Source organism: Megascapheus bottae, chromosome 2, assembly GCF_031878675.1.
Source record: "Megascapheus bottae isolate mThoBot1 chromosome 2, mThoBot2.hap1, whole genome shotgun sequence".
In the NCBI taxonomy this organism is placed as follows: domain Eukaryota; kingdom Metazoa; phylum Chordata; class Mammalia; order Rodentia; family Geomyidae; genus Megascapheus; species Megascapheus bottae.
In genome coordinates, this window is record NC_143510.1 from 94,557,471 (window position 1) to 94,579,861 (window position 22,391).

Consider the following 22,391-nt stretch of genomic DNA (forward strand, 5'->3'; position numbering starts at 1 on the left):
TAATAGATAATGGTGAAAGTCTTTTGTACCCTACAAAAAAATCAACAGTTCTATATTATTTGGCCTTGTATGTTACTGTTACCTATGAAAATTGTCAGAATTCCAGGTGTGAGATATGAATTTCTCCAAGATATATGAATTTTACCTTTTTATTTTTCTCCTTTCTTGAGAAAGTGCTATCTTTTTTTTTTTTTGCTATTGGTGTTTTGGTGCGAGGGCTTAACCTCAGGGCCTGAGCCCTGTCCCTGAGCTTTTTACTTACAGTTGGACCTCTACCATTCGAGCCACAGCTCCACTTTCAACTCTTTGGTGGTCGGAGGTAAGCGTCTCATAGACCTTTCTACTGGGGCTGACTCTGAACTGTCATCCCGGATGGCTAAGTCCTGACTAGCTGGGATTGCATGAAGAAAGCAGTTTACCCTTGCATTTCAAGTTGTGGTTACATAAATGCATTCGCTGGATAAACATTTGCTTTGGATTGTTGTATCCTGGCCCTGATGTGAGGAGAGCTACCTTGCATTGACTCCAGGGCCAGACCAGCACTTGCCTCTTCTGACCTCTCTGGCATGGGCTCAGCATAACCATTTTCAGATGGGAAAAATAGTTCCAAAAGCTAAATGTCACCTAGCTAGGCTCAGGGAAGCAGACTGAAAGCAGAGCCTCAGAAGGCGACAGCAGGCAGGATACCAGTGGCTCACCCCTGTAATCCTGACTACTTAGAACCCTGGGCATGTGGGGAGCACAGTTCGAAGCCAGTTCTGGCAGAAAATGTGCTGGCTATGGTGAAATGTATGCCTGTTACCCCAGCCACCACAGGAAGCCTAAAACAGGCAGGTGATGGTATGTGCCCAGATAGGAAGTAAGACCCTAGCTCAAAAAATAACCAGTACACACAGGCGGGTGGCATGGCTCAGGGATATAGCACACAAGCATGATTTCCCAAGTTCAAAACTCCTGTAGTGCCCCCCACCAAAAAATTTTTAAAGGCAGCCAGGGGAAAGACAGTCCAGGCTGGGGATCCTGGGCAAGTACAGAACAGAGGACATCGTGAAGCAAAGATGACCCCACCCCTGGCTTGCCAGTGCACAGCCAGCAGGGGCCAGCTCCACTGCCTCAGTGGGCCCAGTCTGGAGGTCAGAAAGTCAGGAAGCTGGGTGCTGGTGAGTCACACCTATAATCCTAGCTACTCAGGAGGCTGCCACCTAAGGATGGCAGTTCAAAGTCAGCCTGGAGAGAAAGCTCTATGTAACTCTTATTTCCAGTTAACCAGCAAAAAGGCGAAAGTGCAGCTGTGGCTTAAGTGGAACTGCGGCTCAAGTGATAGGACAGGAGCCTTGGTGGAAAACCCCAAGCTAAGGCCCTGAGTTTAAGTCCTGCGGTGGTACCAACTCGGGAAGGACCATGGTCCTTCTGTGTCTCTCGTGGAGAAGGACCTCTCGTTTGCTTGTTTGCGTCCAGTCCTGTCTGCACATCACCTTCCTGTTAAGTTTCCAAATCCCCACTCACGATAGAGATCCTACTATACCCCCAGCCTTTGTGAGTGCACACTTGCTGTGTACCCCGAACCCTCAGTCTGGGCCCCACTGGACTCCTGGTGCCCCTTGACTGGGCCCCTGGCCTCCCCGTGCCCCCAGAACCTGCCAGCATACTGCAGTGCTCAGTGTTCTTTTTGCTGGCACGTTCTCCCAAGCCTGTGCACAGGCTGCTCCGTTCCTCGAGCCCCTGCCTTGCCCTCGTCCACGAGGCCTTCCCGGCATCCCAGCCCCTCGCCTGTTCACCCTCCAGCACAAATTTGATTGGTGGCTCCCCACACGTGGCCCCACTGGGGGATTCTCAAGAGTTAACCCTAGGAAAGGTGGTCCATGGCATTAGCACTTACACAGTGAGCACAGGGGCATCTCCAGCGTAAATGAGACTGGCGGCTGGATGCCGGTAGCTCAGGCCTGTAATCCCAGCTACTCGGGAGGCTGAGATCTGAGGATCGTGGTTCGAAGCCAGCCGAGGCAGGAAAGTCTGTAAGACTCTTATCTCTAGTTAACCACTGAAATGCCAAAGTAGAGCAATGCCAGCTTTGAGTAGAAAAAGCTAAGGGACAGTGCCAGGCTCTGAGTTCAAGCTCTCTTTCTGGCACACACACACACACACACACACACACACACACACACACACACACACACACACCATGCTTTCATTTAATAACACGAGTAGAGTGCTCTTGTCTCTCATTTCACACATGGCGTCTCCTTTCACAGAGGACCGGCTCCACCAGCATCATGGTGGACGCAGAAAGCCTGATGTGCCCTCTCTCCCCACTGGAGACCGAGGACCTGGAAAGCCCCTTGTCAGAAGAGTTCTTACAAGAGATGGGAAGCATTCAAGAGATTTCACAGTCCATTGGTGAGGAAAGTTCTGGAAGCTTCAGTTTCGCTGATTATCAGTATTTAGGAAGCGGACCTAGCTCAGATGGCTCGGTTATCACAGGTGAGTGCTACTTCCTGGAAACTGTCTACTAACATGCTGTCCTTGAGAAAGCAGGAAGATCTACTTAAAACAATAATCTGATGTCGCCATGGGTTGGTGGTCCTGCCTATAATCCTAACAATTCAGGAGTCCGAGACGCAGGGGCCCTGGCTTGAAGCCAGCCTGGAGGGGAAAAGCCAGGGAACTCCTCTCCAATTAACAACAAAAAGCATTCTGGAAGTGGAGGTGTGGCTCAAATAGTCGAGTACAAGCCTGGGTCAGAAAAGCTAAGGAACAGCAGCCAGGGCCTGATTCTGGCACAAGTCCTAATACTAGCACAAAATAAAAACACAGTAATCTGGTGTGTGTGCGCACACACACACACACACACACCTGTGAAACCATCGTCACAGTCAAGAGTGACTGTGTCCATCAGGCCAAGAGCTTACGTGTGGCTTTTGTAAACTTTCTCCCTCCCCCAGCCACCCTCCTGTCTCCTCATAGCTGAGATCTGCTTTCTGTCCCTCCAGCTTACTTTATTTTCCCTAGAATTTATATGAATGGAAGTTTATGCTCCCGCTGGTTTCTTTGATTCGGCTAAGATCTATCCCCATGGTGATCCACTCTTGGTTATCACAGCCTGGGTGGACCACCGGCGTCCTGTTTCTTTTCTTTTTGTCCCAGGTTGAGGCTCAAACTTGATATCTGATGTGTTTGCTCATTGGCTATTGCTCTACCAACTGAGCTGCGCCCCCTCCAAGCCCCCGCAATCCCAAAGGGTTGGACATTTCTTTCTTTCTTGGCCACTGGGTGTCTTACACAGGCTCCTGTTAAGGAGCACTGGAGCCACTGGCAGTCGTAGGCTGTGGCAGGAGCCGCCTCAGGAGGGCTCCTCTGCCAGGTCTCTGTAGGAACACCTGCACGGTTTCTCCAGTGTCAAATGGCTGGGATCTCAGGCAGATGTGTGTATAGCTTCTGAAAAAACTGAGCAAGCACTATTCCAGCTTCTGTCTCCCAGCAGCCTTGGCAGCCTCAGGCACAAGCAGCCGTTTGAGCATTCTCTAGACAGCCACGGTATCGCGCTGCGATGTTTCCATCTGCATTTCTCTGGTCCTGGCTGTCCATGCGTATCTTCACTAGTGCTTCAACTACTTGCTTGCTTTTTGCTAGGGTTGCTTATTTTCTTGCTGTTGACTACTGAGAATCATTTATAGGTTCTGGATTCAAGGATTTTATCAGCTTTGTGAGTTGTAGATACCTCCTCTCAGTCAGTGGCTTTTCCTTCCATGAACTGTATCTTTTGTTTTTCTTTTGCTCTTTTTGTTGTTGGTGATGGTGGTTGTGGGGCTTGAACTCAGGGCTTGGGCATGAGCACTGTCCCTGAGCTCTTCTGTCCAAGGCTAGCACTTTACCACTTGGAGCCACTGCTCCACTTTTCTGGTGGTTAATTGAAGATAAGAGTCTCATACAGACTTTTCTGTCCTGGCTGGCTTTGAACTGTGAGCCTCAGAGCTTAGCCTTCTGAGTAGCTGGGATTACAAGCATGACCTACCAGCACCCAGCAACTGTGTCTTTTGAAAAGTGAAGTCCTGTTGGGGCTGGGACCTTTCTTTCCCTTGTGATCTTAGCTGCCCACGGTGCCAGCGTCATTGATTTACTTCTTGCACATTGATCAGAATTTCTTTTTCTTTCCTTTTTCCATTTCAGTTGTGACCCAGCTTTTTACGTGGACTCGTACATTGTTGGTGTATTTTGGGGCTCTTTGTATGGCCCCGTTCACCTGTTTGTTTCTTTGAACACCAATGCCGCACATCCTGCTTACAGGCTTTATGAGAAAGCCTGAAGTGGGCAGCTCTTCAGCTATGCTCTTTTTCTCCAAACATCTTCGGCCTCACGCCACTCTTATTCTTATATGCATTTTCACATCAGTTTGTCAGTTTCTACCTCAGAAAGCCTGCTGAGGGTTTCATTAGACTACACTGACTCTAGTACATCTGGGGGAGCAAAGACACCCCTGAGTACTGAGCCTTCCGCTCCGCGAGCGTGGCCATTCATCCTGGTTCCTCCCAGCCTGTGGGCTGTTTTTCCCTTCTATATTTGTGATTGGGTTCATGCAAAAGTATTTTATATCTTGACATAGTTGTGATACTGATTTTGTTCACATTTTAATTTTTGACCATCCATTGCTACACACTGAGAACTAAAGTGGATTTGGGGATAATAATCCCGTATCTTGCCCATGCGCTTGCTAAACTCACTAATTCATGCTAGTAGCTTTGTGGAGAGTCTGAGATTTTCACATAGATAATCATATTGTTTGCTGCAGGACCCTCTTTTACTCCTTCCTTCTCAGACTACACAGTCTTTTTTTTTTTTTTTTTTTTTGTCGGTCATGGGGCTTGAACTCGGCCTGGGCACTATCCCTGATCTCATCAGCTTAAGGCTAGTATTCTACCACTGAGCCACAGCACTGCTTTGGCTTTTCTGGTGGCTAATCAGAGATGAGTCTCACTGACTTTTGTGTCCGGCTGGCTTTGAAACAAGAGCCTCAGATCTCAGCTTCCTGAACAGCTAAGAATACAAGTGTGAGCCACAGGCACCGGCTACACATCGTTTTTAAAGTTACTTTTTGTTTGGTTTGGTTTTTAAATACTTAGGTCCTCAAGCTCACCTGACTTGCTTGTCAACTGTGTTCTAACATGTGAGCCACACCTCCAGTTCTGCTTTGGGTTGGTTATTTTGGAGGTAGAGTCTCACAGATTTTTCTGTTCAGGCTGGCCTCAAACCTCAGTCCTCCAGATTGTTGCCCCTAAGTGGATAGGATAATAAACAAGAGCCTCCAGAGCCCAGCTCAAGCTAGATTCCTTGTATTCCTTTTCCTTATGGTACTACATTGTTCAGAACTTCCAGTACAATATTAAACAGATCTGTGAAACAACCTTGCCTGTTCCTAGTGGTTGTTACTTTGCCATGAATGATGCTGGGAATAGACCTTTCCTAGGAGGAGCCTAATTTGAGCTCTCAGATTTTTTTTTTAGCCAGTCCTAGGTCTTGAACTCTGAGATGGGTGCTTGTCCTTGAGATTTTTCACTGAAGGCTAGTGCTCTACCACTTGAGCCACAGGTTCAGTTCTGGCTTTTCGTGGTTTTAGAGATGAGAGTCTCATGGACTTTCCTGCCCATGCTACCTTTGGTTTTTTTGCTTTTGTTTTGCCAGTCCTGGGCTTGAGCTCAGGGCCTGAGCACTGTCCTTGGACTTTCTCTAGGCTAGAGCTCTACCACATGAGCCTCAGCATCACGTCTGGCTTTTTTCTATGTATGTGGTACCGAGGAATGGAACCCGGGTCTTCATGCATGCTAGGCAAGCATTCTACCACTAGGCCAAACTGCCAGCCCCCCATGCTACCTTTGAACCACGACCCCCAGATCTCAAGTCTTCTGAGTAGCTAGGATTATAGACACGAGGCACTGGGATACAAGTTGTATTTGTATTCTGTTCACAATGCTTTATAACTTCTCTTTGAATTCTTTTAAATCTGTGAGTTAAAATCCATGTTTGACTTTAAATAATTGAGGATATTACAGCCGGTTATGTTGCTGAGTGATTATTTAGTCCTGGTACAAATCACTCACATCCTTCTTGGTGTTCCATCAACTTGTTCTGTTGGCTAATGGAGGAAGTCCCATCTCTCATCTGTCTGTCTGGATTGGCTTTGAGCCTCGATCCTCAGCTCTCAGCCTCCTGTGTCACTAGATTATAGGTCTGAGCTTGTCTCTTCATTTTCTTCCAGAAATGTTGTGTTTTTTATTACTATTTCCTTTCCTTTCCTCCATGGATAATGCTTTGGATGCTGCCTGCAGCTTTTGCCCTTTGGAGACAGAGTCTCAGTATGGTGTCCAGGCTGACCTCATGCTCACAATCCTGTCTTAGTTAGCCTTCCACAAGCAGGGATGACAGGTGTTCACCACCCCCGGCCCACACGAATCCTTCACGCGTGTTTGGGTGCCATTCACTGAGTTAATAGAAGACCTGGAAGCAGGCAAGCTAACAAAACAGTGAGTTCTGTGTATGGTGTGTAGTCCAGTAAGACAGCCTCTGTGCAGAACCGGACCTCGGGACACTGGCCAGTGGGTGTGCACAGGCGCCTAGGGGCTGAGGGATGCCAGCTTCCTGACAGTCAGGGCACAAGAGAGCCTGATCAGGGAGGGGAGACTGAGGACAGATGTCCTGCTCATGAGCAAACGCTCCCCTCTGTCATCTCCTCAAAGGCTGGTTCCAACACAGGCGGGGCAGCTGGGATTCTCCGTGTTTTCCTCTTCTGCCCATAGATACCCTCTCTCCAGCTTCCAGTCCCTCATCAGTCTCCTGCCCGGCCGTGCCTGGCAGCACGGACGAGCCCCCCAGTGGAGTGCTGAACATCGAGTGTCGGATCTGTGGAGACAAGGCCTCAGGCTACCACTATGGAGTCCACGCATGCGAGGGCTGCAAGGTGCGGTGGCCCTGGGGGGCGGGGGGGAGGGACACCCATGCGAGGCGCTTTGACTTTAGATGGTGGTTGTTATCAAGGTCTCTACAGAAAGGCCCCAAAACAAACCTCGGTGCTGGCTAACTCCTCTCTCTCTGGTATCTTGGGCAGTTGCTCTTTGCAAGTAACTGATAGAAATGTGTCCCTTAAAGGAAAATCAAGTACGGAGGAATGGCTCAGGTGGTAGAGTGCCAGCCATGAGCACGTGAGCTGAGTGAATGTGAGTTCCCCACTACCACACACACCAGCAAGAAATAACAAGGAAGGACCCAAAGTCAAAATAAACTTGCTTTCTGTGCCAGTGTTGGGACCTGAACTCAGGTCTGGATGCTGGCCCTTAGCGTTTTCTACTCAATGCTGATGCTCTTCCACTTAATCCACAGCTCCACTTCTGGTTGGAGATGAGTCTCGTAGACTTTTCTGCCCGGACTGGCTTCACACTGCGATCCTCGGATCTCAGCTTCCTGAGTAGTTAGGATCACAGGTGTGAGCCACCAGTGCCCAACTTTCAAAATAAACAACAGCTCCAGGGGCCAGGAGTTTGGCCTAGTGGTAGAGTGCTTGCCTACCATGTACAAAGACCCAGGTTCAATTCCTCGGTAACCCACATACATAGCAAAAAGCTGGAAGTGGTGCTGAGGCTCAAGTGGTAGAGCTCTAGCCTTGAGAAAGTCCAAGGACAGGGTTCATGCCCTGAGCTCAAGCCCAGGACTGGCAAAAAAAAAAAAAATCAGCTCCAGTTTTCTAACAATATGCCCTTAAAAAAAAAAAAACAACTACTTGTAAAGTGGCTTTTTTACTAGGGCCACATTTGACTTGATCTTTCTTTCATCTTACTAAGAAAGTTGTTCCTTGCTCTGTAAAGTTTAAATGCTTTTATAAAGCAAGAATAATGTTTATAAATAGCTGACTTTCTTTTATAATATCTGTTTTTCTTTTAGGGAATTAATGTTCTCTTAGGAAAAAAATCCTAGAAAGTTCTTCATCCTGCTAGGTGCCAGTGACTCACACCTGTAACCCTAGCTACTCGGGAAACTGAAATCTGAGGATCGTGGTTCAACGCCAGCCCAGGCAGAAAAGTCTCTGTGAGACTCTAATCTCAAATTAACCACTCAAAAACTGGAAGTGGTGCTGTGGCTCAAGCGCAGAGCTCAGAGGCTCAGGGACAGCACCCCGACCCTGAGTTCAAGCCCCACAACCAACAACAACACAGTTCTTCATCACAAATATGGACTGGCAGGCAAGGGAGGTGACAACACAAGAAGCAGCTGGCTTAGCCTGGGGTCCAGTCCATGTCCTCCATGTAGGTGAAGATACTCGCAAAACACTTGGAATCTTCTCCGTTTATTGGTGCCACTGGGTTTGCATTCAGCAGGGGTTCTTCCACCTGAGCCACAAACCCTGCCCTGCTTTACATCAAGTTGTTGTTTTCTTTAATATTTTTATATTCCTAGGGATAGCAGTCTTCCTTTCTAGTCTCCTGTGTGGCTAAAATTACAGTTATGTGCCATAGTACCCAACATACTTATTGAGATGGGTAGCACTCTTTTTTTTTTTTTTGCCAGAGTCAGCCTCAAATTTCAATCCTCTTCCTCCTAAGTTGCTATGATTATAGGCATGAGCTATCCCCTCTCACCTGTTTTTCATTTTAAATGTAGAGGAGACATTTTAGACCATCACTTTTTAAATGGAGTTAATTTAAGAAGAAATGACAAGTGGACCCAAGAAAACTGAATGCAAGCGTTAGAATGAATCACGACAAGCATTACAGTGAATTCCCAGGGGTCTGTGTTCTTTCCTAAACCGGTGTCAATCTCCCAGGGTTTCTTTCGGCGAACCATCCGGCTGAAGCTGGTGTATGACCGGTGTGAGCGCAGCTGCAAGATTCAGAAGAAGAATAGAAATAAGTGCCAGTACTGTCGCTTCCACAAGTGCCTGTCGGTCGGAATGTCGCACAACGGTAGGTAAGGCTTCCCCGCACGGTGTCCTGCTCCGTCCCTCAGTTGACTTTCCTGGACCGCATTTTGAGTGGATGTGCTGCAACATTCGACTGGAGATCCTCTTACATGAGAAAAGCCTAGGAACCGACCGAGGGGCCACCCCTGGGCTGTGGTGCAAGGTCCCAGCCCACCAGACCCAGTGGCTCATGCCCAGAATCCTAGCTACTCAGAAGGCTGGGATCTAAGGTTTGAGACCAGCCTAGGTAGAACAGTCCATGAGAACCTTATCTCCAATTAACCAGCTGAAAAATCAGCAGCCGGGCCCCAGTGGCTCACACCTGTAATACTAGTTATTCAGGAGGCCGAGCTCTGAGGATGGCAATTTGAAGCCAGCCCAGGCTGAAAAGCCCGTGGGACTCTTATCGCCACTAAACTACGAATGGAAAGTTAGAGGTGGAGCTGTGGCTCAAGTGGTAGAGCACAGCCTTGACCATGAAAAGCTCAGGGACAGACCCAGACCCAGGCTGGACACAACAGCAGTGACCTCCCACCACTGGATGGCAGGAGGCCATGTTTGAACGTGTGGTATTTCAAACGTTTTACCATCCTCGGAGTGACCTGGTATTCGGCCAAGCTCATTCGTACAGGAAGGTAAAGTGAACTGAGTGCTTTATTCAGAAGGGGTAAGACAAGAAAAGCAACGTTACAATCCAGTGGACACACAGGCCCTCCTGAAGGGCGGCAGGCCGGAGCTCCTGCTGGGTGCTGTGCTGTGAGCTCGCATTGCTTGCATTTGGGGTTTCCTCTTGCCCGCCCCCCCTCCCAGCCCTGGTTAGAGGGGTGATGAGTGCTGAGTCCTGTTGGACTTCCTTTCTAGTTCAGTCTTCAGCCACCGCCGGCATCCTGGTCCTCACTCCCAGGCCTCCCTCCACCCACCTCACTGCTGCTCGTCTTTGTCTCCACTGTCCCATCCCCGCCCCTCCCTCACCCCACAGCAATTCGTTTTGGGCGAATGCCGAGATCTGAGAAGGCAAAGCTGAAGGCAGAGATTCTTACCTGTGAGCACCATGTGGAAGGGTCAGAGACTGGGGATCTCAAGTCTCTCGCCAAGAGAATCTATGAGGCCTACCTGAAGAACTTCAACATGAACAAGGTCAAAGCCCGGGTCATCCTGGCGGGGAAGACCACCAACAACCCGGTAGGTGCCTGGGAGGCATGGTGCCAGGAGACCACCCGGTGCTGGGAGTGGAGAAAACCCAAACCATGGAAATACAAATGGCTCCGGCTGATCCTGTAAGATGTCGTTTAAGAGCAAATCCTGTCTTCCTCTTGAGCCGGCCTCAGAGCTCCTAGCAACCAAGTTATTATAATGGCAATGTAATCCATATCCCCCCAAATAACCTAGTTAATACCTTACCAGGTACCAGAGGGTTTCTTAGAAATGCATTTCTTTCGATGCCCAGTTTCAGGATATAAAATGAAACCGTTCACTTCCCACTCAAACTCACTCCACCATCCTTTCTCCCACACCTGCTTCCCTTCCGCCCTCCCGCTGTACCCAACGCCTGCCCTCTCCTCCTTCCGGGAGAATGCTTGGGTGACTCAGGCCTTGCTTGAGAAACTTCATCATCATAGTTCTGGACCCTTCCAGAGGGCGCCCGCCGCCCTCCTCTCTCATCAGCTGCCTGGCTTATGTCCACAGCCCCCACTGCCATTGCCACCCAGGCCCTACTGCAGGAGAGTGCCGGGGCCACCTTCAACGAGATGCTGGCTCTAGAAGGTCGTGTAAAGACCTTTTGCCTGTGAGCGTGGGGCAGTGGGTTTAATTTGTGCTAATGACCAGCTTGGAGCATTCCTTATATAGGAATTAAAAGTTGGAATTTTTAGTCACAGGAAAAGAAAGGATTTCACAAGCTGCTTACTCTTATGAACAAACCAAACCCTTCTTTTACTGAGTCTTAATTCTTCAGTGAATTCTCCAACTAACTAGGCCATGACATTTTAGAAAGTTTTAGCAAATACCATACCTGGAGGCCCGAAGGCTCACGCCAGTTGGAGCCTTTCTGGATCCCAGGGGAAGAGTGACGGTGGCAGCTTTACTTTGTCACCTTTCCATTCTGTGCTGGTAATAACTAGCCCAGAATTAGAGAAGCCAAAACTTCCACTTGAGACTTTAAATCTCTCTTGAGAATTTCAAGCAAACTGAATGGTCAACTTTAATCCTAACAAAACACTGCTCTTTGATACTCATTTGATTCCGTTAGTGTTGGTTCTCCCTCCCCCGCACCCCGCCCTGCATCTCTCCATTTGGAGCCATATTACCCACCGTCTCCTGGGACCCCACCCCACCCCCAGGACAGGACATATGGTTGAAGGGTCTGGGATTGGGGCTCACCGTATCAGGAACATCAAATGGGTGTGTGATGACACTTGAGGGCCTGCTTCTGCCCACACACAGCCGAACGGGCCACTCAGGGCTGGCCTCAGGGGCCATGTCCTATGTGGGAGACCCCACCCCCTTTCCTCCCACCCAGCCAGTGGCTGGCCTGCTTCCCAGAACTCATTGCTTCAAGGTAAGACCCATCTCTCCTCTCCCATCTGTGTCCAGCCTGGGAAAGGACTGGCTGGCAGGGTGCCACCTGCAGGCCACACTGTCCAAGTGTCTCCCTGAGAGCTCTGGGCTTTGTCACCGCCATGGACACTCTGTGTGTGTGTGTGTGTGTGTGTCTTATGTGTCTTAGGTGATGTAGGAGGCTGAGATCTGAGGATCATAATTCAAAGTCAGTCCAGGCAGGAAAGTCCATGAGGCTCTTTGCTCCATGAACCAGAAAAGGCTGGAATTGGGGTGGTGGTACAAGTGGTAGCGGGCTAACTATGAACAGACTCTAAGCAGAAATGCTGGGTCCTGAGTTCAAGCCCTAGTACCCACACAAAAACAAAGAGGAGACCATCTGTTGTTAGGGAAAGCAGGCTTCAGCCTTGACTCACTGGCTTCACTATGCGGTGCTCAGTGACAGGCACCAGGTCCTGGCCTCTGCTGGGAACCAGCAGGATGTCAGAGGCTGGCGTCCTGGAAGAGGGAAGAAGGAAGAATTAAGAATGCATGTAGGTCAGTCAGCGGATGAATCCACATGTGTGTGGTGAGCATGCATGGAAAGGCACAGTCCTGCAGGGCATGGCCTGGTTCAGAAGGTGACAGGAATACAAACCTTGCCATCCGCCCCACTGCCAAGGCACCTCCTCACGAGGCCTATGGCACCTGGCACTGCCTGGTTGCCTATTTCTACACCGATGCCAACTTTCTTGCATATCTCTGCATGCTCAGTGTATTCATTCAGTAATTAGCTGTTTTCGGGCCCCAGTGGCTCATGCCTGTGATCCTAACTATTCAAGAGGCTGAAATTTGAGGATCTCAGTCAGAAGCCAGCCTGGGCAGAAAAGTCAGTGAGACTCATCTCTAACTAACCACCAAAAAGCCAGATGTGGAGCCATGGCCCAAGTGGTAGAGTGCTAGCCTTGAGCTAAAAGGCTCAGGGACAGTACCCAGGCCCTGAGTTTAAGCCCCAGGACTGGCACACACACACACAAAAAAAGATCCAGAAGTAGAGTTGTGGCTCAAGTGGCAGAGCTCCAACCTTGAGTGAAAACATCAAGCAAGAGTGGCTGAGTTCAAGTCCTGGTACGGGCACACACACACCAAAAACTTGTTCAAGCCAGGCGAGGTGGCTGGCTCATGCCTGTAATCCTAGCTACTCAGGAGGCTGGGATCTGAGGGTCTTGATTTGAAGCCAGCCCAGGCAGGAAAGTCTAAGATTCTTATCTCCAAAAACTTCTAAAAAGTTAGAAGTAAAGCTGTAGCTCAAGTGGTTGAGCACTAACCTTGAGTACAAAAAGCTCAAGGACAGCATCCCGGCTCTGAGTTCAAGCTCCAGGACCAGTATACACACACACACACACACACACACACACACACACACACACACACACACACACACACACAGTCGTTAAATAATGTTACCTTTAACATGTTACAGAATGGAAAAATTAAGATTTATTGTAACTAATACTATTGAATCATATTTAGAAGTTCAGGAATTATAAAATATGAAAGGTGCTTTGCTAATATTCTCTGCCAGCCTCATTGCCAAAGTCAGTGCATTGCTTTCTTTCTCCTTCCTTCCCTCCTTCCTTTCTTCCTCCCTTCTTTCCTTCCTTCCTTCTTCCTCCCCCTACTCCATTATTTTCCTTCTTTCCTTTCTTTCTTTTCCTGTGCCAGTGCTGGAATTAAACGCAGATCCTGGGTACTAGCTGAGATTTTTTTGCTCATAGCTGGCATTCTACCACTTGAGCCAAAGCTCCACTTCTGGCTTTTTGCTGGTTAAGTGAAGCTAAAAATCTCACAGACTTTCCTGCGTGGGCCACAATCCTCGGATCTTTGTTCATGACTCTGGGGATAATGGAGATACCAGAGAACTTTGTCCCAGGCTGACGTGAGCCCCTCTCTTCACAGCCCTTTGTCATCCATGACATGGAGACCTTGTGCATGGCCGAGAAGACACTAGTGGCCAAGATGCTGGCCGACGGCATTCAGAACAAGGAGGTGGGCGTCCGCATCTTCCACTGCTGCCAGTGCATGTCCGTGGAGACGGTCACGGAGCTCACCGAGTTCGCCAAGGCCATCCCAGGCTTCACAAACCTGGACTTGAACGACCAGGTCACGCTGCTCAAATACGGCGTGTACGAGGCCATCTTCACCATGCTGTCCTCGCTCATGAACAAGGACGGGATGCTGGTGGCCTGTGGCAACGGCTTTATAACGCGGGAGTTTCTGAAAACGCTCCGGAAGCCCTTCTGCGACATTCTGGAGCCCAAGTTTGACTTTGCCATGAAGTTCAACGCTCTGGAACTGGATGACAGCGACATCTCCCTGTTTGTGGCCGCTATCATCTGCTGTGGAGGTTAGTGCTTGACTTCAGCTGCTGGTGACACGTCTCTTACAGGTTCCCTAACGGTCGATATGGGCCAGCGTGGGCTCCGTTACAGCCGAATGGACACTGGAAGGGTAGGGAGACATCGGAATCTGAGTTGAATTAAGTTGAATCTGTGGAATCTGGGTAGAATTAAGTGAGAACTGCTTTGATGTTGTGTAGTAGAGTATACATTATTAATGTAGCATGTATCAATACATGCACACACTATGAAGATATTTACAATTGTTACTTAAACTCCATTTCTATTATATCTAATAGTACTTGAACCAGTATTACCAATATAGAATTAGTATTACAATAATTACAATATTATAATTAGCATTACAATTAGTATTATATATTAGTATATATGAATTATAATATATATTCTAATTTCTGTGGAATACAATATATAATTATATAACTATGTAATGTATAATTATGATATAGTCTAATTATATTCTCCTACTATTATTCTGTCATAGTATATCACATTATAGTATGTCATAAAGTACCATACACATGTTAGCATAATGCCATCACTGTTGGTTACGATTATTCTAGTTACAATTATTTTAGTTCATAATGAAAACCATTGGCTTCTCTGGAAGCAATCCTAAGATTCTCCCTGCCAGAGGAAGCAGAGCTGGGCCTTTCCGCAGAAGCTGCTCTGATTCCCAGAACCGTGGCTCAGTGTCACGTTTCCTTAAATAGCCGTCAAAGGTCTAGGAAGGTCATCTGCCTACTGTAAGCTCAGTGACCTTGCTGGGCCTTGGCATGGACTGATGGGTGACCAGGCCCCACCCCCCACCCCCAACCACCTTCAGAAGGCTCGCTCAGCCTGTGTCCTATGGCCCTGTTACCTACCATCTGGCTGGGCCCTAGTCTGGTGGAAGAAGCCATTTCTCCAGCATAAAATATGAAAGAGGAAAAGTAACAAATCATTCGTCATTATCCCTTTCATATGATCAAGACACAGCACAGAGGTTAAAAAGCAAGTACAGCATATTTTGCACAGTTACAGTCCTATGTCAACTCTGTAAATAGAAAATCTGCCCGGTAGGGTTAAAATTACAAGGGAGGAGTTTCTAAATTTAAGGAAAATCTCTTTAGAACTTAGCACTAGCTGAGAACTAGTGGTTCTTGCCGGTAATCCCAGCTGCTCAGGAAGCTACAGTCTAAGGATTGCAGTTGGAAGCCAGCTTGGGCAGAAGAGTCCATGAGATTCTTATCCTCAGTTAACCAGCAAAAAACCAGAGTGGTGGTGTGGCTCAAGTGGTAGAGCTCCATATTTGAGTATGAAAATGAAGCAAGAGCCTGAGGCCCTGAGTTCAAGCCACAGTACCTGCACCAAAACAAAACCACCTTAATACTTACATTTACTTTCAACCAACATCAATGCAGCAAAACCTTGCACTGGCACCATGAGAAAGTCCCAGTGCTGACCAGGGCTCTGGAGAGAGGACTGCTGCCGATTGTGGGGGAGGGGAGGGGGCAGTGGGCTTGGGACCAAGAGCCAGGACTCAGCCTTTGATGGTGCCAGGATGTCGCTGGGAATAAAGCAGCCTCCTGGCCACCCTCCCCTAACTGCAGCGTCTCTAAGCGCCCAGTCCGGCCAGTATGTGCCCACTCACTCCTCCTTCCCCGGCAGAAGGTACCTGCCGTGTGCTGTGAGCCGCCCCACTCAGTCTAGCCCAGTCACACTCCTCACATGCGAGGGGGCACCCCAAAGCCAAGAGCTCATGTGGCCTCTAGAAGGATGTGGTGATGACATCAGGATGTGCAGCTGCTCCTCCTGATTTGGGGGTGGTCATGGGGGGGATGTCCACACCCGAGGCCACGCTTGGAGGGGTGGAGGTGGTCCTGGGGCCTGGCCAGGCCAAGACAAGCACACAATTGATCCTGGCTGCCTGCCTGGCCCTCGGGCCTGTGGGCAGAGCCAAGTATAGCGTGGACCCTGGCTGCCTGACCTGGCCCTCGTAAAGAGTGGACCCTGGCTGCCCGCCTGGCCCTCGGGCCTGGGCAGACCCAGGTGTAGAGTGGACACTGGCTGCCCGGCTTGGCCCTCGGGCCCGTGAGCAGACCCAGGTGTGTCTGGTTGCCAGGTGGGCAGTGTTGCAAGCTGCCGGGTTTTGTGGGAAAGCCGTGGGAAGCAGGGACGTCTGCGTGGGGAGGTTGAGCAGCCTGCCAGCTCAGCCGTCTCTTTCTTCTCTTGTGTGCAGACCGCCCGGGCCTTCTCAACATCGGCTACATCGAGAAGCTGCAGGAGGGCATCGTGCACGTACTCAAGCTTCATCTGCAGAGCAACCATCCCGATGATACCTTCCTCTTCCCCAAACTGCTCCAGAAAATGGCTGACCTCCGGCAGCTGGTCACAGAGCATGCACAGCTAGTGCAGGTCATCAAGAGGACGGAGTCAGAGGCACCGCTGCACCCACTGCTCCAGGAGATCTACAGGGACATGTACTGATTCGCCTGGGAGCCGGGCCACCCTGCCCCCCCGGGACCATAGCAGGATGGGAACAGCACGGATCTGTCCACACCACCACGTCAGCCCCGACATCCAGAGGCCAAGCAGGTACCCGAGGCCTGTGCTCCGTGCCAGAGCTGGGAAAGAGGAGCTGTGCCAGTTCACGGCCTGGCTGGAGCTGGCCCCACGTTAATCAACGCACACTTCTTTAGACCACATTAGCCACCCGCCGCCTAGGTAACAGGTAACCCCGGGCCAGCACGCAGCCTCGCCCCTCCCCATCCTCCAGCTGGTGTGCGCCTTTATAATTTGGAAAACTAATCAGCACTTTTTAACCTTCTTTATGATTCTTTAAACCTAGATGTATCCAAAGGTTAGCTATATTTATAACATAGGCGGGAAAAGATATTTATTTGGAAGGCTTTAGCTGTTTCCTGACTCTGTAGGAAGGCAATGTGCTTCTGTTTTTAATCATGGGACTGAGACTTTTCCCTAGCAGTTGGTAGAACTACCTGAGTGCAGCCCCCTTGCTCTGTCTTCTCCGTTCACTGCTATTGGGGCTGTAAGTAACTATGCAGAAAGGCCATGTCCTGGTTTGTGAGGTCCCAGTGAGCTCCAGCTCATGGCAAAGGCAGTGTCTGGTGAGCAGGAGCAGGCTGAGCACTGAGAAAAGGAGTCCTCTCCTCCTCCTCGCCCTCCTCAGTCCTCCCCTCCACTCCTGGGGAGCCTGAGCAGACCCACTGGGGCTGTGGGCAGCACCACAATGTTTTAGAGACAAACTAACAGGGGCTCTGTAAATGTCATCCAGGCTCTTTGGGGGCAGTTCCTTTGTCATTTGCTCTATCACCTTTGTGGGGGCTGGACAGGGAAGGTACTGGGGAGTGAAAGTGGGCGCCCTTAGCTTTTTTCCTCAGAGCTGATGTTTAACCACTTGAGCCACAACCCCATTTATGGCTTTTTGCTGGCTAATTGGAGATAAAAGCCTAGGCTGGCTTCAAATTGTCATTCTGAGATCTCAGCCTCCTGTGTAGCTAGAATTACAGGTGTAAGCCCCTGCCTCCCAGATTCTGAATCACTTATTTTAATATGATGCTTAAAAAACAAAACAAAAACAAAAAAACCCGCCACCAAGGCCGAGAGGGACTGGTCACCGAAGGAATGGAATGGAATTGGAGGTGCTATGCTCTTCAGCTGGCAGTTTTGCTACCACTGGTTCTTCCTTCTGTCTGTCTAGAAAGGTTGGGTTAGCTATGTCTCTTTACCCCTGTGTATCTGTAAGGCAGTTTTTTCAGCATCCAAAATACTACTTTTCCACATCAACTTTGGAACCTCCATGCAATGAAAGCAAGGCAGATTCTGGTTGTCTAGAGCCTGTCCACTAGATAAACTGCTGCATGGAGAGTTTTCAGTAGCCCCTCCCATGCTGGATAATCGTGCCAGCTCTGTCCTCTACAAGTCACAGCATGTATCAGGGGTCATTGTTGGAGGGAAGGGGTCAAATGGCACTGATAATGCTCCTGAGACATTACAAAAGGACATCAGCCAGGAGACTGCACTGAACACATAAAAATCAAGATTAGGACATCTTTTTTTATAAACTGCACAATTCATGGTTAATCATTGTGTATGTGGTAGTACTGGGATTTGAACTCAGGTAGACATTCTACCACTTGAGCCACAGTTCCAAGTATCTTCTTGTTCTTTTCTTTTCAATGGGGTCTCATATTTAGTAGTCTGTACCATAATCCTCTTGTTTACATTTCCTTTACAGCTGGGGTGACAGTTCTGTGCCATCACACTAAGCATTTTTTGTTGTGCCATTACTGGGGCTTGAACTCAGGGCCTCTCAGTCTTGTCTGGCTTTTTTTACTCAAGGCTGGCACTCTACCACTTAAGCCACCCCTCTCCTTCATCCAAGCTCTTTTTGTAAGTTGGTTGAGATGGGCAGGGGGAGCTCTTGGAAACGTTTTTCCTGGGCTGGCCTTGAACTGTGATCCTCGCAGTCCACGCAAAGGGGCTCCTGAGCAAGGGCGACAGCAGCGACAGGCAGGCAGTCTTCAGGGATCAGAGCAGAGCCTAGACTTTCCACCTATGACCCTCAATCAGGAAGCTACGCTTTGCGTCACACAGTGCCTCCATCTCTGTGATCCTTCCTACAAAAAGAACACGAGCACTGAGGGGATCCGAGGCTGGATTCCAAGTTCATAAGCTTGGCGCTCCCCTCGCCACACAGCCCCTCGCCCCGATGTGCTGCCGTCCGCACGTCACCCTGGGAAGGGGGCCTCCAGACCTGGGCTTGCAGGGCAGCCATTCACTGTTGAAGTCTTCATAAAGGTTCCACGGCACAGCCTCCTTAGGCTTTCTGCAGTGTCAGCCAAGCCCAGCACCCAGTCTGTACCAACCCACCAGCATTCACACCCCAGTTCTCCTAAGGCCTGGAAGGCATCCAGTGATGTCCCCAGGGAAGCTGCAGTAATGGCAGCCCGAAAGCCACTTCCACCCGTGGGAAGAAACACCAGGCAGGCATGCCAATTATCTAACCACCCAAGACACTCATGGTCACTCAGTGCTGGGATATTCTGGATCACTTAATCAGAGACTTCACAGGGTATCAATCCAGCCTAGGCTAACTACACTCCAGCGCCAAACAGTGTAGCATTTCAAATAGGAACCATTCAAAGAGAGTTCTGCGGCTGGCTAGGTGTCAGCGGACAAGGGGGGAAGAAAGTGCAGTTAACAGCACAGCAGGTTCCAGGCAACATTTGTGTTTCCGCTTCCCCCAGCAGCAAAGGCCCATCCTCTCCAACTCAACCAGCTTCTCCATTGGCTCAACTGTCAGTAGCAAAAGTACCAGACTTTGCAGAGACGGCAAAATGAGCAGGCAGCCTCAGTCCTTGTGCAGCTGGGATGGGAGTCAAGACTGGAGGTGGGCCTCTCCGCTGTGCCCCAGGGGCTGGCAGCATTGCCAGCCAGGTGTCCGGGCCCTGAGTCCTGTACCCAAAACACTTGGGAAAGCTTGTGCCAACCGGAGCAGACCAACTAGTGTGTCTGTTAGTGTGTGTCTGTAGGCATAGCCGATCTCTAGTACTTCCACAGCCCCACAGCTATCAGATGCATTGCAAGAGAGACAGACAGACAGAGACAGAGAGACAGAGAGGCATTGATTTTTAGATCATAGAAAATTAAGACCAGGTCAATCTTGGTTGATTCTGCTGAAGTTTACCAATGTGCATCAAACATGGAAAACCTCCATGTTTCTCTCTCTAGAAGGGACTCTACCACCTCTGCCTTTCTTGCCCTTCTTCCCCCTGCACCCAGCATCAAGCTCCTTCATCTGAGGTGGGGGCCCAACATCACTGCTGGGGCACAAGTTATCCCACAAACTGCAGCATTACCTCCTGGAGCAATGATCACGGCCCGGCTAGGACACACGGGGCCTGCAGGGGGCGCTCCTGGATACCTTTTCAGGCCTTGGGCCTCAAGTCTTCCGAAGCCCTGAAGCCTCACGGCCCTGAAAACCAGTAGCCTTTTCCTGGTAAAGTTGTCACTTTTGTAGAATTTTTTTTTTCTTTGTTAAAAAGCGCCATCTTTTCTTCAGGCCCAAGGCAAAAGGTACCTCACAATAAGTGAATGCAGCTTTAGCACCCTTTCTGATAAGATTATAGTATTATTTGTATTTTCTACACGAGTGGAAAAAGAATTATGTGAATACCTATATCATAAATACTGTGATTTTTTTTTAAAAGCATCCTAATGCAAATAGTTGACTAACTGACCTCTAATTAAACAAACATCTGGAATCTTATAAGTCAGTGCTCGTTGTAGTGGATGTAAGAAAAGCCTAGCTCTCAAGTCCACTAGAATCAAAGGAAGCAGAGACAAACTGAAATTTCACTGCTAGTGTGCGTGCACGGCCTGAGTTGGCCGCGTCTCCAGAGTGATACACTACCTATTTCCAATGTGCTAATCCATTCCCTCGCCACACTTCACATGCAGCCAGCACCAGTCTTCTCTCTCCCATTTCTGCCCTCCAAGCTTCCTAGTCTCATGCCAGAGCTCAATGACTTCTCACCAGGACTATGAACTATTCTTGTTTCATTAGCAGCTCTTCAGTTAGTATGCTCTTCAGGGAATCATTACCAAAGAACTTCTAGCATCTGAACTCTTAGATGGAAAGTATTTGCACTTGCTGGTTCTCTGGCAGCTTCCTGGTGGCCAACACAAAGCACGCAGCAGACCACAGACCCTGAGTCACTGGTATGTCATTCCCAGTGTTGTGACGAGTTTCTTCCTGATCAGTCTCTAACTCCTTCTGGGAACCACAGTGCCATTATGCCAAAGCCCTAGGGCTGAGAGTGTGACAGCCATGAGAACATGCAGGTCCCTGGAGAAAGGACTGGGCTGCTCTCCCAGCAACTTCACTGTTCTTGGTGCCTTATTCTCCCAGAGCACGAGGGGGCTTTCAGTCCTTCATCAGTAAACAGAGCAGCTCCAAACCGCAATATGGAGTCTATTCCAGTGTCCTTACAAACCCTTCAGTTCTGTCTGGGTATGGGGATGCCTAGGAAGTTGGGAAACCAGGGTGCACACAGAAGGCAAAGGTAATTCTTCTAGTTACGTTAACTGATTGGCTCCCAGGCAATTAGAAAATGGCTAGGACATAACCTTAATTTTCTTTTCTAAATCCTGGGTCTTCATTTTCCTATTAGGAAGTTGGACTGGATATATTGATGTATATCCTGGATTTATGAGAACTTGTGCTGGGAATGTCCACTGTAAGACTGATGAATGTAAAGAGTTAATTTCAGGGTACAGTTTTGCCTTAATGGTTTTAAAAATAAAAATACACTATTTTAAAAAATTATTTGGTGAGTTCTGAGTAATGCTGGCATTTGTTCAGTTGGCAAAAACCTAAGGCCTCACTGCAGTGTCTGTGCTGGTCTGAACACCTAAGCAGGTCTTCGCATGTAGTCCCTCAGACTTCTTTGGACGGAATGGAGATGGGACAATGTGGCCCTAACTGCGACATCCATGCATCTAAGGTCCATGTAGTAAGAAGCCTGGTTTTGTTCTGTGTGCTGTGCCATGGCTTGAGCTCAGGGCCTAGGCACTATCCCTTAGTTTTTTCACTCAAGGCTGGTGCTTGAGCCACTTGAGCCACAGCTCCATTTCTAGCTTTTTGCTAGTTAATTAAAGAGAAAAGTCTCATAGTTTTTCCTGCCTAGGCTGACTTCAAAGCTCAATTCTCAGATCTCGGCCTACTGAGTGGCTGGAATTACAGGTATGAGTCACCAGCTCCTCGCTCAAGTGCCGGCCATCGTAAAATAAAAACCCCACACATCCATCAGAAGCAGCTCTGCATCCCTCCCCACCACTCCAGGATCACAAAGCAAGAGCACACCTCCTTCCTCTGCCAACTCTAAGTGGACACAGGACCTCATCCCTGGTACTCACAGTGCAGGGGCATGTAGAGGCTGCAAGCTAGGCTTCACAGCAGGGGAATCCGGTGGTAAGAGAGTGTGAGGAGAGAAGCCTGCTGAGTCCTGATCCGGTGAGCAAGAGCTGGAAGGGGGACTGCCCTGGGGACAGTCAGAAGAGCCCCACTGGCTGGACACCCACCCTCAGCTTCTAGGGCCTGCCTGCTGCCAGTCCCAAGGAAGCCCCCAACCCCTGCCGAGGCCACAGGGGGGCAGGGAATGCTGGGGCTCTGTACCTCAAAAGGATTTTCACACATAGCTGGGTCTTTGGGGTTTTATTGATAAATAACAATGCATGGTCAAGATTTACAGCACTTCCAAGGCCTCAAATATGGGTGGAAATGACAACATCTCTCACCAGTCCTGCAGCTGGCAATGGAAGCTGATTTTACTCAACAGAGGACATGACAGCGACAGGTCAGAGCTCCCCACTGAGCTTGTCCCAGCACAGCTGGCCCTGCATCACAGCAAGTAAGAGACCTTCCGGCCTCACTCCAGGCCTTGCCCTGAGGGCGGCCCTGCAGCTCTGGCTGTACTGCCTGGCCTGCG

At 49.3% G+C, this 22,391-nt stretch overlaps 1 protein-coding gene across 2 annotated transcripts in view; it reads left to right on the forward strand.

Moving 5' to 3' along the window:
* The window catches only part of Ppara (peroxisome proliferator activated receptor alpha), a 41,853-nt gene extending 25,369 nt beyond the window's left edge, over nt 1–16,484 (forward strand). For both annotated transcript variants that reach the window (XM_090328889.1, XM_090328890.1), the window contains 6 exons: nt 2,253–2,481; nt 6,789–6,949; nt 8,807–8,945; nt 9,921–10,123; nt 13,436–13,883; nt 16,118–16,484. In XM_090328889.1, coding sequence (XP_090185015.1) covers nt 2,274–2,481; nt 6,789–6,949; nt 8,807–8,945; nt 9,921–10,123; nt 13,436–13,883; nt 16,118–16,365 — 1,407 coding nt within the window. In that variant the 5' untranslated portion in view covers nt 2,253–2,273 and the 3' untranslated portion in view covers nt 16,366–16,484. The remainder of the gene's footprint in view (nt 1–2,252; nt 2,482–6,788; nt 6,950–8,806; nt 8,946–9,920; nt 10,124–13,435; nt 13,884–16,117) is intronic.
* The last annotated feature ends 5,907 nt before the right edge of the window (nt 16,485–22,391 follow it).